Below are 12,518 nucleotides of genomic sequence, written 5' to 3'. Positions count from 1 at the left end.
ACCAAAGTAAACCTTTACCAGATACCCTCTGTATTCAGAGAGTTTATGGGAAGAAAATCCATTTAAGGTTGAGGTTTCTATTCTTTTTGTAGATTTTTGCCCAGGTTATGGGGACATTCACACATATAAATGGCTACAGTATATTTATTTTCTTGCTAAACTTATGTTTGTGTATTTTCTTACAGTGAGCTGGACTACTATGACTCGCCAAGTGTTAATGACAGGTGCCAAAGAATCTGTGATGAGTGGGATAACCTTGGAGCTCTAACACAGAAACGAAGGGACGCTTTGGAGGTAGGTCTATTTTTTTTATTTTTTTATTAAATTTTTGCTAGCACTAGTGCAGTAGCACTAACTGTGGGCTGGGATGGAAGTGCTAAGTATTGGGGAGATGTTTTGCTCCTATTATCACCCCAGCACTTGTTCCCCTGTCCTATAGTAAATGAGTTATTTGATTATCAGCTACACACACACAGTTTCTGCTTTTCATAAAGAGTTATCAAACTCAGAGGTGTTCTCTTACTGCACATTGTTATATCACTATATAAGCACATGGGTTAATTTTATTGTAGTTTGGTGGGTTTTAGTTGGTATCCCACAGCTGAACTATACTGTTACATTTTCCCACCTTATGCTTTTACTTCTAAGGGCAATTGCATGTGTCTGTTTTGACAGGTCCCCTGCCATGCTTTTTAGCAAGCCAAAATTGTCCCTATGAGAATTGCCATATTTCCACACCCTGACCTTTTTAATTCTCCTATCTGTTACTTATTACAGAGAACTGAGAAGTTGCTAGAAACTATTGATCAGCTGTACTTAGAGTATGCCAAGCGAGCTGCCCCCTTCAACAATTGGATGGAAGGAGCAATGGAAGACTTGCAGGACACTTTCATTGTCCATACCATAGAGGAGATCCAGGTATTAATTCGATTTTTCATTGTTTTTATTTTTATCATGTCAGCAGTTGCTTTATGGGTATTAACTGCCAAATATATATGATTAAGCATCTGTGCGCTAAAAGAAAGATTGAAGAGGCAGAATTAAACCTCTGCTGACATCTTTGGTGGGATCATAGTGACTATCTGCACTTACAGTAAGGCAGTGGTCTGTCCGTGATTGCAAACAGCAGCACAAATAGGTGTCTATTAGTGAACTAGATGTCTAAATTTAGTAAGTTTTGGAAGTGATTCATTTGGAAAAAAAGGAAAAACTGCCCCAGTGATTCAGAAACTTCAAGAAATGTCATATTCTATTAGTAGTAAGTTTATTGTGTCACTAACTGTTAACATCCTAAATGTATATCATTTAACTCTTTGTTTTTTTTACAATATATAATGTTAAGTAAAGTCAGTAAAAGTTGAGTGGAACAGGCTTTGCACACTGCAGTGTAAATATGCCCAGTTATTAAATGGGTTGTTCACATTTGAGTTAACTTTTAGTATGATGCAGAAAGTGGTATTCTGAGACGATCTGCAATTGGTTTTCATTTTTTATTATTTGTAGATTTGGAGTTTTTTTGCTTTTTATTCAGCAGCTCTCAATTTCAGCAATCTGGTTGCTAGGGTCCAAGTTACTTCAACCATGCACTGATTTAAATAAGAGGCTGGAATATGAATAATAAAAAGCAGTAATAACAATAAATTTGTAGCCTCGGAGAGCATTTATTTTTTAAATGGAGTCAGTGACCCCCATTTGAAAGCTGGAAAGCATTAGAAGAAGGCAAAGAATTCAAAAACTAAACATAGATTATGAAGACCAATTGATAATTTTTTTTAGGATTGACCATTTTATTACATACTAAAAGTTAAGTTAAAGGTGAACCACCTCTTTAAGGCTGAATCTATGCTGATACTGACAGTGAGATAGTACTTTACCAAGCTCCCCTCTATAGATAGTTTGTAAATGAGCTTATTGTAAGATTCAGATTCATATTAATATTGCACAGAAATGTGAATTCTGTGTTTTGTGCTGACCAGTTGAATATAAATAGTTTCTTTGGGAGGGTGACATGAGTCAGCCTGATTGTACTGATGACCTCTTACGCCTACATTGCCTAATGCTTGTCTTATCACCATGACTAGGTACCCTTTCTCCCCATAACTGCTTATTGACAGTGTCAATGATAATGCCTTTCCATGTTAACTGGAGTGTTATTCTATACCATGCCATCTGTTGCCACAATATAGGCTTCCCTAAGGGACAGGGGTATTTTTGTATTAGATAAGTTAAGTAAAGTTAAAGAATGATCACTGCATTACCCATTATGCCTGGTCTTCATACTATTGGTATCATTAGACTTGGTTAGGTATTTAATGGATTGAGGTTGAGGCTTGCTACTTGATGTGGCTTGTCATTGTGACTGGCCGTAGCTCATTGTAAAACAAAAGGACCACCTGGTTCTCTCTTCTGCCCAAATGTAAATATTAGTTATCCGTGTGTAAATATATTTCACTCGTCCATTTGTGTGTGCCATACTACAGGCTGATAGCAATAAAGCTGCTGCTGACTAATCATTATAAGGTTTAATAATTTTGGGTCCCATACCCAGGGATCCCAGGTGCCTATTAAAGAGTTAAAGATATTATGATAGTATCTATCTCCTGTACTGCTGGTTTATGAAGAGCTACACATATGGTAAATATGCATCATGGCAGTGAATGACTTATGTGCTATTGTCTTATGGTCATAATAGCACTTTTATCAGAGATGGTTTGCCACTCTCCACATTAAGCGGATAAAGAAGAAGCCTCAGAACAGGAAGAAATAGATTCTAACCAACGCCTTCCTTGTCTCACGTCTAGTGAGTATAATACCACTGGGGGCACTAGGACTCTAGAGGTCGGTTGCTATACCACCACCTCCCTAGTTACGCGCTCACACTGTGGGAATCACTGCACACAGCACCCTATGCTCATAGAGCTAATGTGATTGGTGGGGATTTTACAATTTCACGGTTTTAAAAGTGTGTTATATTCAATCACGGATTGTTTTGTTAAATAACTTTTTACGGAGAAAGTAAAAAATGGTGAACAAATGCACTGTTGTTATAAATAATCACTAAGGGTGAGATCCGAATTTTATTTTATAAATACTGCACTATATAAAACGTTATTTCCCCCTCGATAAACTTTGTTTTTTGAGGGATACAACAATTCATATCTGAAGAGTGTTTTATAACGGTCGGAGGAGAGCCTATCTGATTGCTGGAATTTGGGAACACCATAGCTCCGGGATTCAAATTTTTTTTTATTTTTGCCACTAAAAGAATCCGGTGCTCTTGGCTGGCTTCTATGGACTGGATCCATGTATGTCTCTGCTGGTTTTTCTGCCAAAAGGTTTTTTCCCTTCTGCAGGAAATTGTAGAACGCTTTTGTTTTTTTCTCTTCCACCTTCCTCTGGAAACTATTATTTCATCAAAACGCCTGTCTCTAATTGTAGGGATTAACCACAGCACATGAGCAGTTCAAGGCAACATTACCTGAGGCTGACAAGGAGCGCCAAGCAATCTTAGGAATTCAGAATGAGATTTCTAAGATCATGCAGACCTATCATGTCAATATGTCTGGCTCAAACCCCTATACCAGCATTACACCTCAAGAAATCAACAACAAATGGGACCATGTAAGTGTTTACACTGAGATTATCATATAGAATAAATGGAAAAATTGCACAGAAAGCCTAGCTGCAAAATAAACTACCTTTGTTCTAACTTGTTACGTACGTTGGTTACATGTGTGTCAGGCCCTCAGGCAATTCCTGTACAATTTCTGTAGTCTTCCCAATGTAAAGACTGTATTTGAATTTGAACCAACTTGTAAAAAACAGGACCACCCCAACCCCATGGAACTACCTAGAAATATGACAGAGTATTTTGTATTTGTATGTTTTTCCCTGTAAGAATTGGTTATAAAGATATAAAATGTGCACAAAAAATTGGAGGAAAAAAAGATTGATAGGATATGTCTGTCCACTTCTAGCAACCCAATTAGATGGTTGTTAAGAGATGACCAATAAAGGCTACTGATTGGTTGCTATGGTTTACCAGACCATTTATTTCATTACCCCCTTAGAAACTTCACACAGGGAGAAGCAGTTTAAACACAGTGCCATGGAGTATTTTTTTACAGGAATAAAATACATCTGTAAATATAATATTATTTATACTAGCCTCTCTTGTGGGTTTAGCACAACAAACCAACCTCTTCTTCAGGCTGTAGTGTTGTAGTGGGCATGATGTACTGGCCTGTTTGATAGGGACGGTTGAACTTAAGGAGTGGGCAACCAATGTCAACTTGTCTAATTTGAATGCCAGCAAGTACCCGTATCCTTTATAAGAAAGGCAGCATATGGCAAGCTTTCGTATTGGGCAAGATGCACATGCCAATATTTCATGTTGGGGTGGTAAGGTTTACTCTGGTCTTCATGTACAAATTATGGGGCCAATCTTGGCAAAAAGTTCAGTTCAGACTATCTGTCAACAATTAAATGAAGATTGCCATAGTTACATTATCATTTTATCTCCACAAAGTTACCTGAAATTCAAAATGTATGGTCTGTATCAGCAGTGTTAAGCCTTCTTTGTGTTTCCCTTTCTGTTTAGGTCAGACAGCTGGTCCCCCGTCGGGATCAGGCACTTACAGAGGAACACGCCCGACAGCAGCAGAATGAGCGACTGCGGAAACAGTTTGCTGCACAGGCCAATGTCATTGGACCATGGATACAAACAAAGATGCAGGTGCGCAAAATGGACTTTCCAACACACCCCATCCACAATTGGAGACCACAAATTGAACACCCCTCTCCAACTTGTGGCCTCCAATTGTTGATAAAATTTAACTTACACCACCACCTGACAGCCTTTGACAACTGAGTGCATGTTGTGAGTTGTAGTTAATCATTTGCCAAGCTGCAGGTTGGACATGTACAGGTGAAAATTCTGGGCACTGCATGACTGATGGCATGAAAAAATTCCCTAAACTGTTTAGATACATGGTTCTTTATTATCCAGGGGCTCAGAAATATGTCTGTTATATCATTGCATGTAGGAGATTGGACGCATTGCTATAGAAATGCATGGTACCCTGGAGGACCAACTGAATCATCTGCGGCAGTATGAGAAAAGCATTGTAAACTACAAACCAAAGATTGACCAGTTAGAAAGTGATCACCAACAGATTCAGGAAGCACTTATCTTTGACAACAAACACACCAACTACACCATGGAGGTAAGTGGCAATTTCAGAAGACTAAATCAAGGTGACTTAGATTGAGTATTTGTATCTACTTTAATAAGTGGCATTTTATTAGCGTAAATGTAATGAGACAGTGTCCTTTCATTTGTTATGGATTTATTGCAGTAAAGTTGCAAATGCACATTTAGAGCAAACTCCACAGATGAACTAGTGATCACCCACTGATGTTTTATTTCAGCATATTCGTGTGGGCTGGGAGCAGCTTCTAACCACTATTGCCAGGACCATCAACGAGGTAGAAAATCAGGTCCTCACACGAGATGCCAAAGGCATTACCCAAGATCAAATGAATGAATTCAGGAATTCTTTCAATCATTTTGATAGGGTAAGTATGCAAGTGGCCAAACTTACATTTCTGTGCTGTGACTGGTGTTTGGGTAACTGTGCAAGTGACCTTTCTTCGGGCCCTAAGGTGGACATGGGGAATCTGTACACTCATCTAATAAATCAGAGACTTAACTGAGCATTAGTTACTTCTTATAAAAATTGTAAATTGTCTTTATCTCCCACCCATGGGGAAAAAATCTAGTGTTCCCTGGTATCCCCTGGGTGGGTGCATGCACAGTTAAGATATTTTTAGAAACTTCTGTTGGTGGCACACATTGCATTGACCCCCAGGCCATTGAGATTTTTTTTTAAAAAAAAGTGGAACACCAGCCTGGGGTTGGAGGGTTAGCTATTATAGCACTGGCAATTTGGCCACAAATCTTAATGAAAAGACCCTGAGAGTGCCCCTGCTGCTTTCTGTCCCCCTTCCTAACGGTGCCTGTGCTGGTACCTTTTAGCCAATAATGCTGTACTTTGGCCATTTGGTGATTGTCAGATGTTAGTGCCACCTTGTTCCATCAATCTAAGACTGTGGTCAAGCTCCCCTGTGTGGGTTTCATATTTGAAATTGCATTTGTCATTAACAATAAGCATTTGTTGCGTCTCCTCACTTTATACTTTTAATGGGGTGGTTGACTATTAAGTTAACTTTTAGCATGTTATAGACTGGCTAATTCTAAACAACTTTTCAATTGGTCTTTATTTATTTTTTTATTATAGATTTTTAAATATTTACCTTCATTATACCTTCATCATACAGACCCCATCTATAAAAATGCTCTGTAAGGCTACAAATGGATTATTACTGCTACTATTTTAACTCCTCTTTCTATTCGGGCCTTCTCCTATTCATATTCTAGCCTCTATCAAAGCATGGTTGCTAGGGTAATTTGGAATCTAGCAACCAGATTTAAATAAAGCACAAGAAGAAAGAAATGGGGAGGGGAGGGGAAAGGTAGTAGTACATGGTGTTTTATTCAAAATCCATATCTTTTAACTTCACATATATGTATAGCCTTTACATAATGACAATGCAACAAAAGAACTCTAGAAAGACATTTGTATATGGTGTCGTGAGACTTTCAGTTATGTTTTGTTTATTTATGAATGTTCTTAATGAAAAATAAAATATTTAAAATATTTTATTACAAATTATAATTGGTATTACACTTAAAGTAGGCCATGGGTAAAATCCATCTATTAAGGTTAAATGATCAAATGAACTCACTATTTGTTGAGCCTTTAGTTGTCCTTTTTCTCGGCTTTATTGAAAAAAATTACCTTTATTTATAAAAAAAATTAAAAAGTTATTTACAGTACATGCCTGCATTTAATCTAAATGTTGTAGAATGTAGATTTCTGGGTAATGAGAATACAGAATATAGTGGCGTTTTGCTTTTGTCAGCTTGAAACACATCTCTTTCGGCATTTTCCTGAATGAAACCATGGCACACTTGTGCTGGCAGATTCCAGCTTCTCTCCATACACCACTGGTGTGACGTTTAGTGAAATGCTTTGTTATTGTTCTGTTTCTCATTCTATCGTTTGACACAGTAGCACAGCCCACGTATCTACTAGTCCAGCTATGAGAGATCACAGACACTGTGCAACTAGCAATGAAGATGTTAAAGCATTATATGCCTACCAGCCACTGTATGAATTCTAATGTTGTCTTTTTTTCCCCCTTTTGCTACCTGCACCTGCACATTCCTGTTGCTTCCACTGCATGATCCACCTTTCACAACCAATCCTATCACTCTGCATTGCCAACACTTTTGCGCTCTCACCTTGTCACTCAATCCTTGGCATGGCATGTCCCGGACACCTGGCATCCCACAAAGGATCACTCTGGCAGGCTTGGCCCGGAAGAGTTTAAAGCTTGCCTCATCAGCTTGGGTTACGATATTGGAAACGATCCTCAGGTACTAGAATTTGTTGTTTAGAATGTAGGCCAGGCAATGAAATATATTGTGTGTGTGTTTGTATGATCCCAGGTACTGAGCGCTGATGCTGGCGTTCCTACACATTAAGAAGAAATAATCTTGTTTTTCTTCCCATTCCATCTTCTTTTTCTCATTCTTATCTGCATGCTACTCCTCTCTCCACATTCATTGTGATCACCTCCCCTCCATTTTATGGGTATTCTCAATTGTTACCCTTTATCTATTAAATCCATTATTACATCCTCTCCTTCCCATTGTGTCTGTGAAAATCCAATTTTTCCATCTGTCCTTTTTCTGAACTCCTTTGCTCTTTTGTATCTGTTAATTCCTTCTTTGGACAATACGCAGAAGAAGAGTGGTTTCATGGAGAGTGATGATTTCCGAGCCTGTCTTATCTCCATGGGTTACAATATGGTAATGTAGACTCATCTGAATGGTTTTGTTATATATATATATATATATATATATATATATATATATATATATATATATATATATATATATATATATATATATATATATATATATATATATATATATATATATATATATATATATATATATATATATATATATATATATATTAGTGTGTATGTCTATGTATAGAGGGAGCACCACAGCTATTATAAACTCCAGCTATTTATATTTATTGGTGTCTCAGGTCAAATGGACCCATGAGAAACATTTTGCAAGACCAATAAATATAAGCAGCTAAGTACTACAGAAGTATTGCTCCTGCCATACTTTTTCTATTTTGATACCATATGGGTCTGATATGAGGAGACCCTGTGGGGCTTGGAGCTTTTATATTTAATTAGGAATGTGCTATATATAAGGAATAATGGCATAATATGATTATACCAGTCACACAGCGAATAATTAAATGTTACACTGCAAATAAACAAAATAAAGTGCTACTACAAATAGATAGCAAATGTAAAGCCCACTGTATTTTGAGAAACTGGGTAAAGGCATGCAACGAGACAAAAATTTAAATTGACGTGCTCATATCTGTATTGTGACCAGAAGCATTTTTTTCTTACATTTCATCATAACCAACTAAAGAAAACAATTAAAGAGGAAATATACACCTTTTCTCAGGAAAAAAAATATACGTTGAGCTCTTCCAACTGAATGAAACATGACAGCTGCTATAAATAATATAAATATAAAATACAACAATATTATCTCCAATATCATTGTTGGGATACTGTTCAGTTATAGTATAAGGAAGAGATTTGCAGTGTTCTAAGACAATAATTATATCGGCAGCTTTGTCACTTGTAGTGCTGTCTTAGAACTCTGCAATTTGAATCAAGGGTTTCAGGGCATACTGTGTCCATATAAGTGTGTGCTTTAAAAGAAAAAAAGCAATAGACCCTTAACCAGGAACTTTTGTTAACAAAAAATAACTTTATCTTTTAACAAAAAATAACTTTATCTTTTAACAAAAAATAACTTTATCTTTTAACTTGTCCGCTTACCCTGCATCTGCTCAGAGATGTTGGCTTATATCTTACTTATTATACCTGGATCCCTTGGATATATGCCATCAAATTTTATGCCACAATAAGAGCAAAAGTGTCAATCCCGCATGAAAACTGCAGCTTCAGTCTTACTGGGGCTCATTAATACAGGTCTCCTGTTGGTAAAGTGAAATGTGCAAAGCTACTGCTGTCATGCACATCCAGAGATTTATATGGAGGTGGTGATTAAAAGCCCTGCTCTCTATGCTGTGAAGCAAACAAATGTGCCTTGGGGCTGAATCCTTAACTGCTCCCCATGTGTCACATGACTGGTATATGTGCTGAAATAGAAATAATTTCTATTGATTTTGCTACTTGAAAGCATTCCTATAAAAATAAATGAGTACCAGATAACTAGTACGTTACAGTATCTGTCCATGTTGTCATGCCACTGCTGTAGTTGCACACATTAGCAACAAAACCATCCATAAAGCCTAGAATAACATGTGCAGTTAATAGATAAATAAATGTTTCACACAGGTGAAGATCTACACTCTGTTTCTTAGGGTTTAGTGGAGGCAGACAATAGCAGTGAAATTATTTTTATTTATTTTTGTTATTCCAAACTTTCACACGGTTAAAAGATATATGTGATGCATCATAGCTATATATATACCTATCAATCATATGAAGGACATAAGGAGCAAAGGAAACCAGTGTCTACCCAGGCCAGTGGTAATTGGCAAATTCAATGAAGCAGTCCTCGCTTGGGCGCTCAGCCGGAAATTATTCAGAGACGCATAAACTTCATGAACTTGTGGCTTTTATTGGGGCAAACAATGTGACACGGTGGCAATGGCAGTGCAACTTAGCATACGCGTTTCGTGCCCATAACAAACGGCACTTTCTCAGAGCTGAGTGCCCAAGTGAGGACTGCTTCATTGAATTTACACGAGAGTCTGTGCGGCTGCTGAAGTCTCGCAGGATGCCGCTGGGGCAGGGACGCACTTTGGATACGCTGGAAGGGTGAGCTCCGTGAATTACATGTTCTCCTAACTTAATACTTCAGTGGTAATTGGCAGTCCATTAGCCTTTATGTGCGGTTGCTGGTGGTGCACACACAATACAGAAGTCTTAAACTACAATGGGATATAACCTCTTTCCTTTTAAAACTATTGGTCAAACTGTTACAAACCTCTCTAAAGGGGAATTATTGTGTTCTCAATATCGACAGTGGATGACTGTTTTTTTTTTTTTGATTTCTAGGGTGAAGCAGAATTTGCTCGAATTATGAGCATCGTTGACCCCAACAGACTTGGGCTTGTTACATTTCAAGCCTTTATTGACTTCATGTCCCGTGAGACTGCAGACACGGATACAGCTGACCAAGTCATGGCTTCTTTCAAGATTCTTGCTGGCGATAAGGTTTGTGTGAAGTTCTTAGGACCAGGGCACACACTCAGATTCGGGGAGATTAGTTGTCCGGCGTCAAATCACCTCTTCTTCAGGGCGACTAATCTCCCCGAACTGCTTCCGGGATGGCACTCGGAGTGCTTCGTTTTCCAAAGTCGCCCGAAGTTTCCTCGTGAGGCAACTTCGGAAAACTAAGTGCTCTGAGTGCCATCTCGCCGGCGATTTACATTCTAGCTGGCGGAAGACAGTTCGGGGAGATGTCACCCTGAAGAAGAGAAGATTTGTCGCCGGGCGACTAATCTATCCGAATCTGAGAGTCTTAATTAATTACCTAAGTGCATCATACATAAGTAAGTTTTGGAGAGGACCTAGTCTGACGTAGGTACAAGGGGAGATATGGCGCTGTGTCAAGGGACCATAGCCTGCAATTAAGGTGGAGGCCTGAGCTTAAGCTGACTGACCAGATTTGGTCAAATAGTTTTGCTGATTTCGACCAAACGACGTGTCCCTCTCGGCCTATATATGCCCTTGGGGGTCAGTTTTTGACCAAACTGGAATTTTCATCTGCTGATGCACTTGTCACTGGCCGATAAGTTGAATGAAGGGGTTGCCATTGTCCAGTATATGTCCCATCAATCCGCAAGCTGATATGTCAGATATTATGGAGTCCACTAGTGGGTGACCACTTTTAGGGTAATGGAAAGAATCGGACCTAAGAGACTGAGAAGAATCGGACCTGAGACTGAGATTGGGAAGAGGGCAATATTGAATGGAAAGATGAATTAAAAAGAAGGACAAGCTATGTACACAGAGGGGAGGCTGAGGGGAAGAAAATAGCCAAATTCAGGCTGTTGTTTTGGTTTAAATCATCCTTATTGTAACATTCATCTCTTTCCCTGTAGAATTATATCACTTCGGATGAACTGCGCCGGGAACTGCCTCCTGATCAAGCAGAATACTGCATTGCCAGGATGGCTCCATATATGGGACCTGACGCTGTTCCAGGAGCTCTGGACTACATGTCTTTCTCAACAGCACTATATGGAGAAAGTGACCTTTAACCCTTCCCTCCCCACTCAGATGTCACTACAGCAGTGCTTTCTCTCTGTATCCCATGTGGTTTCAGCGTTCACGCCTCTTGTGTGTCATTTCTTAGTTCACCAGAAGATAAAATCACTATCTCTCTTTTTGTGTGTGCTGGGAGCTCTGTCTGGCACTGCAAGGGTTAATACCTGTTCAAAGTTTGTCCTTAAAGCGAGAGTTTACAAATAAAAACAAAAACAATTTTTACAGAAGACATTTAAAATGCATATTTTATTATCGATGATGTATTTTTCTGCCAACAAAAAAAAAAAATACCCCAAGGTGAAATGAATGCTTTGTGGTAAAGTTGTTCCGGCGCCTTGTTTATGTTGCGTATCCTTTGGTTACGGCATTATGGAGATCTTAACAGGTTTAGCATGAGTTACTCGCCTCACCTTATTTTCCTTTTAAAAAAACAAATGCATTTTTATTTTTTTTTTATATATATAAATATATTTTTGTGGCAAATTGGCAAGATAGAGCTGTGGTGTCCAACCTGTGAACCCCTCTACAGCTGCCGTTGAACTAAATGATCCAGCCAACGCCTGTGAGAGGAGGATGGTTACAGTACGGATATCCCAGATCTTATGTGCGGCATTACACGGCTGCGAGTAAAACCTTCTTAGCTACTTGACCATATTTGTCAAATGAAAAGCAAACTCTTTGTTTTCAATATTTAATTTAAAGTACAAAAACTGTCACCAGCTCATAAAGTTATTTTTTAACGTTGCTGAACATGGTTTATTTTTTTTGTTTGGAAATATGAAGCTTAAATAATTTGTTCTCAATATTGCTTTTCACGGGCCATATTAAAGAAGTTCTTGTTTAAATATGAAGGCTTTTTATTTTGGCTTAGATTGGGCATTTCTCATAGCTGTAATTCCAATGAAGGCTGATTAGTAATTAATTCAGATTCTCACTAGATGGCAGTGTAGAAACCAGTGCAGTCTGCTTTAGCATTAAAGCCACCTTTGAGTTAACTTTTAGTATGATGTAGAGCGTGAGATTCTGAGATAATTTGCAATTGGTTTTAA

The 12,518-nt window shown here is 38.3% G+C and overlaps 1 protein-coding gene across 4 annotated transcripts in view; it reads left to right on the top strand.

Annotated features, from left to right (window-relative positions):
- The window catches only part of actn1.L (actinin alpha 1 L homeolog), a 58,157-nt gene extending 45,843 nt beyond the window's left edge, over positions 1-12,314 (top strand). For 2 of the 4 annotated variants that reach the window (XM_041571980.1, XM_041571979.1), the window contains exons 13-21: positions 186-294; positions 778-918; positions 3,439-3,621; positions 4,601-4,735; positions 5,046-5,225; positions 5,431-5,577; positions 7,871-7,936; positions 10,255-10,413; positions 11,304-12,314. In XM_041571980.1, the coding sequence (XP_041427914.1) occupies positions 186-294; positions 778-918; positions 3,439-3,621; positions 4,601-4,735; positions 5,046-5,225; positions 5,431-5,577; positions 7,871-7,936; positions 10,255-10,413; positions 11,304-11,462 (1,279 nt within the window). In that variant the 3' untranslated portion in view covers positions 11,463-12,314. 4 annotated transcript variants of the gene reach the window in all.
- The last annotated feature ends 204 nt before the right edge of the window (positions 12,315-12,518 follow it).

This window comes from Xenopus laevis, chromosome 8L (assembly GCF_017654675.1).
Source record: "Xenopus laevis strain J_2021 chromosome 8L, Xenopus_laevis_v10.1, whole genome shotgun sequence".
Taxonomy (NCBI): Eukaryota; Metazoa; Chordata; class Amphibia; order Anura; family Pipidae; genus Xenopus; species Xenopus laevis.
The sequence above is the reverse complement of the archived record's forward strand: the minus strand, read 5'-3'. Positions and strand labels throughout refer to the sequence as shown.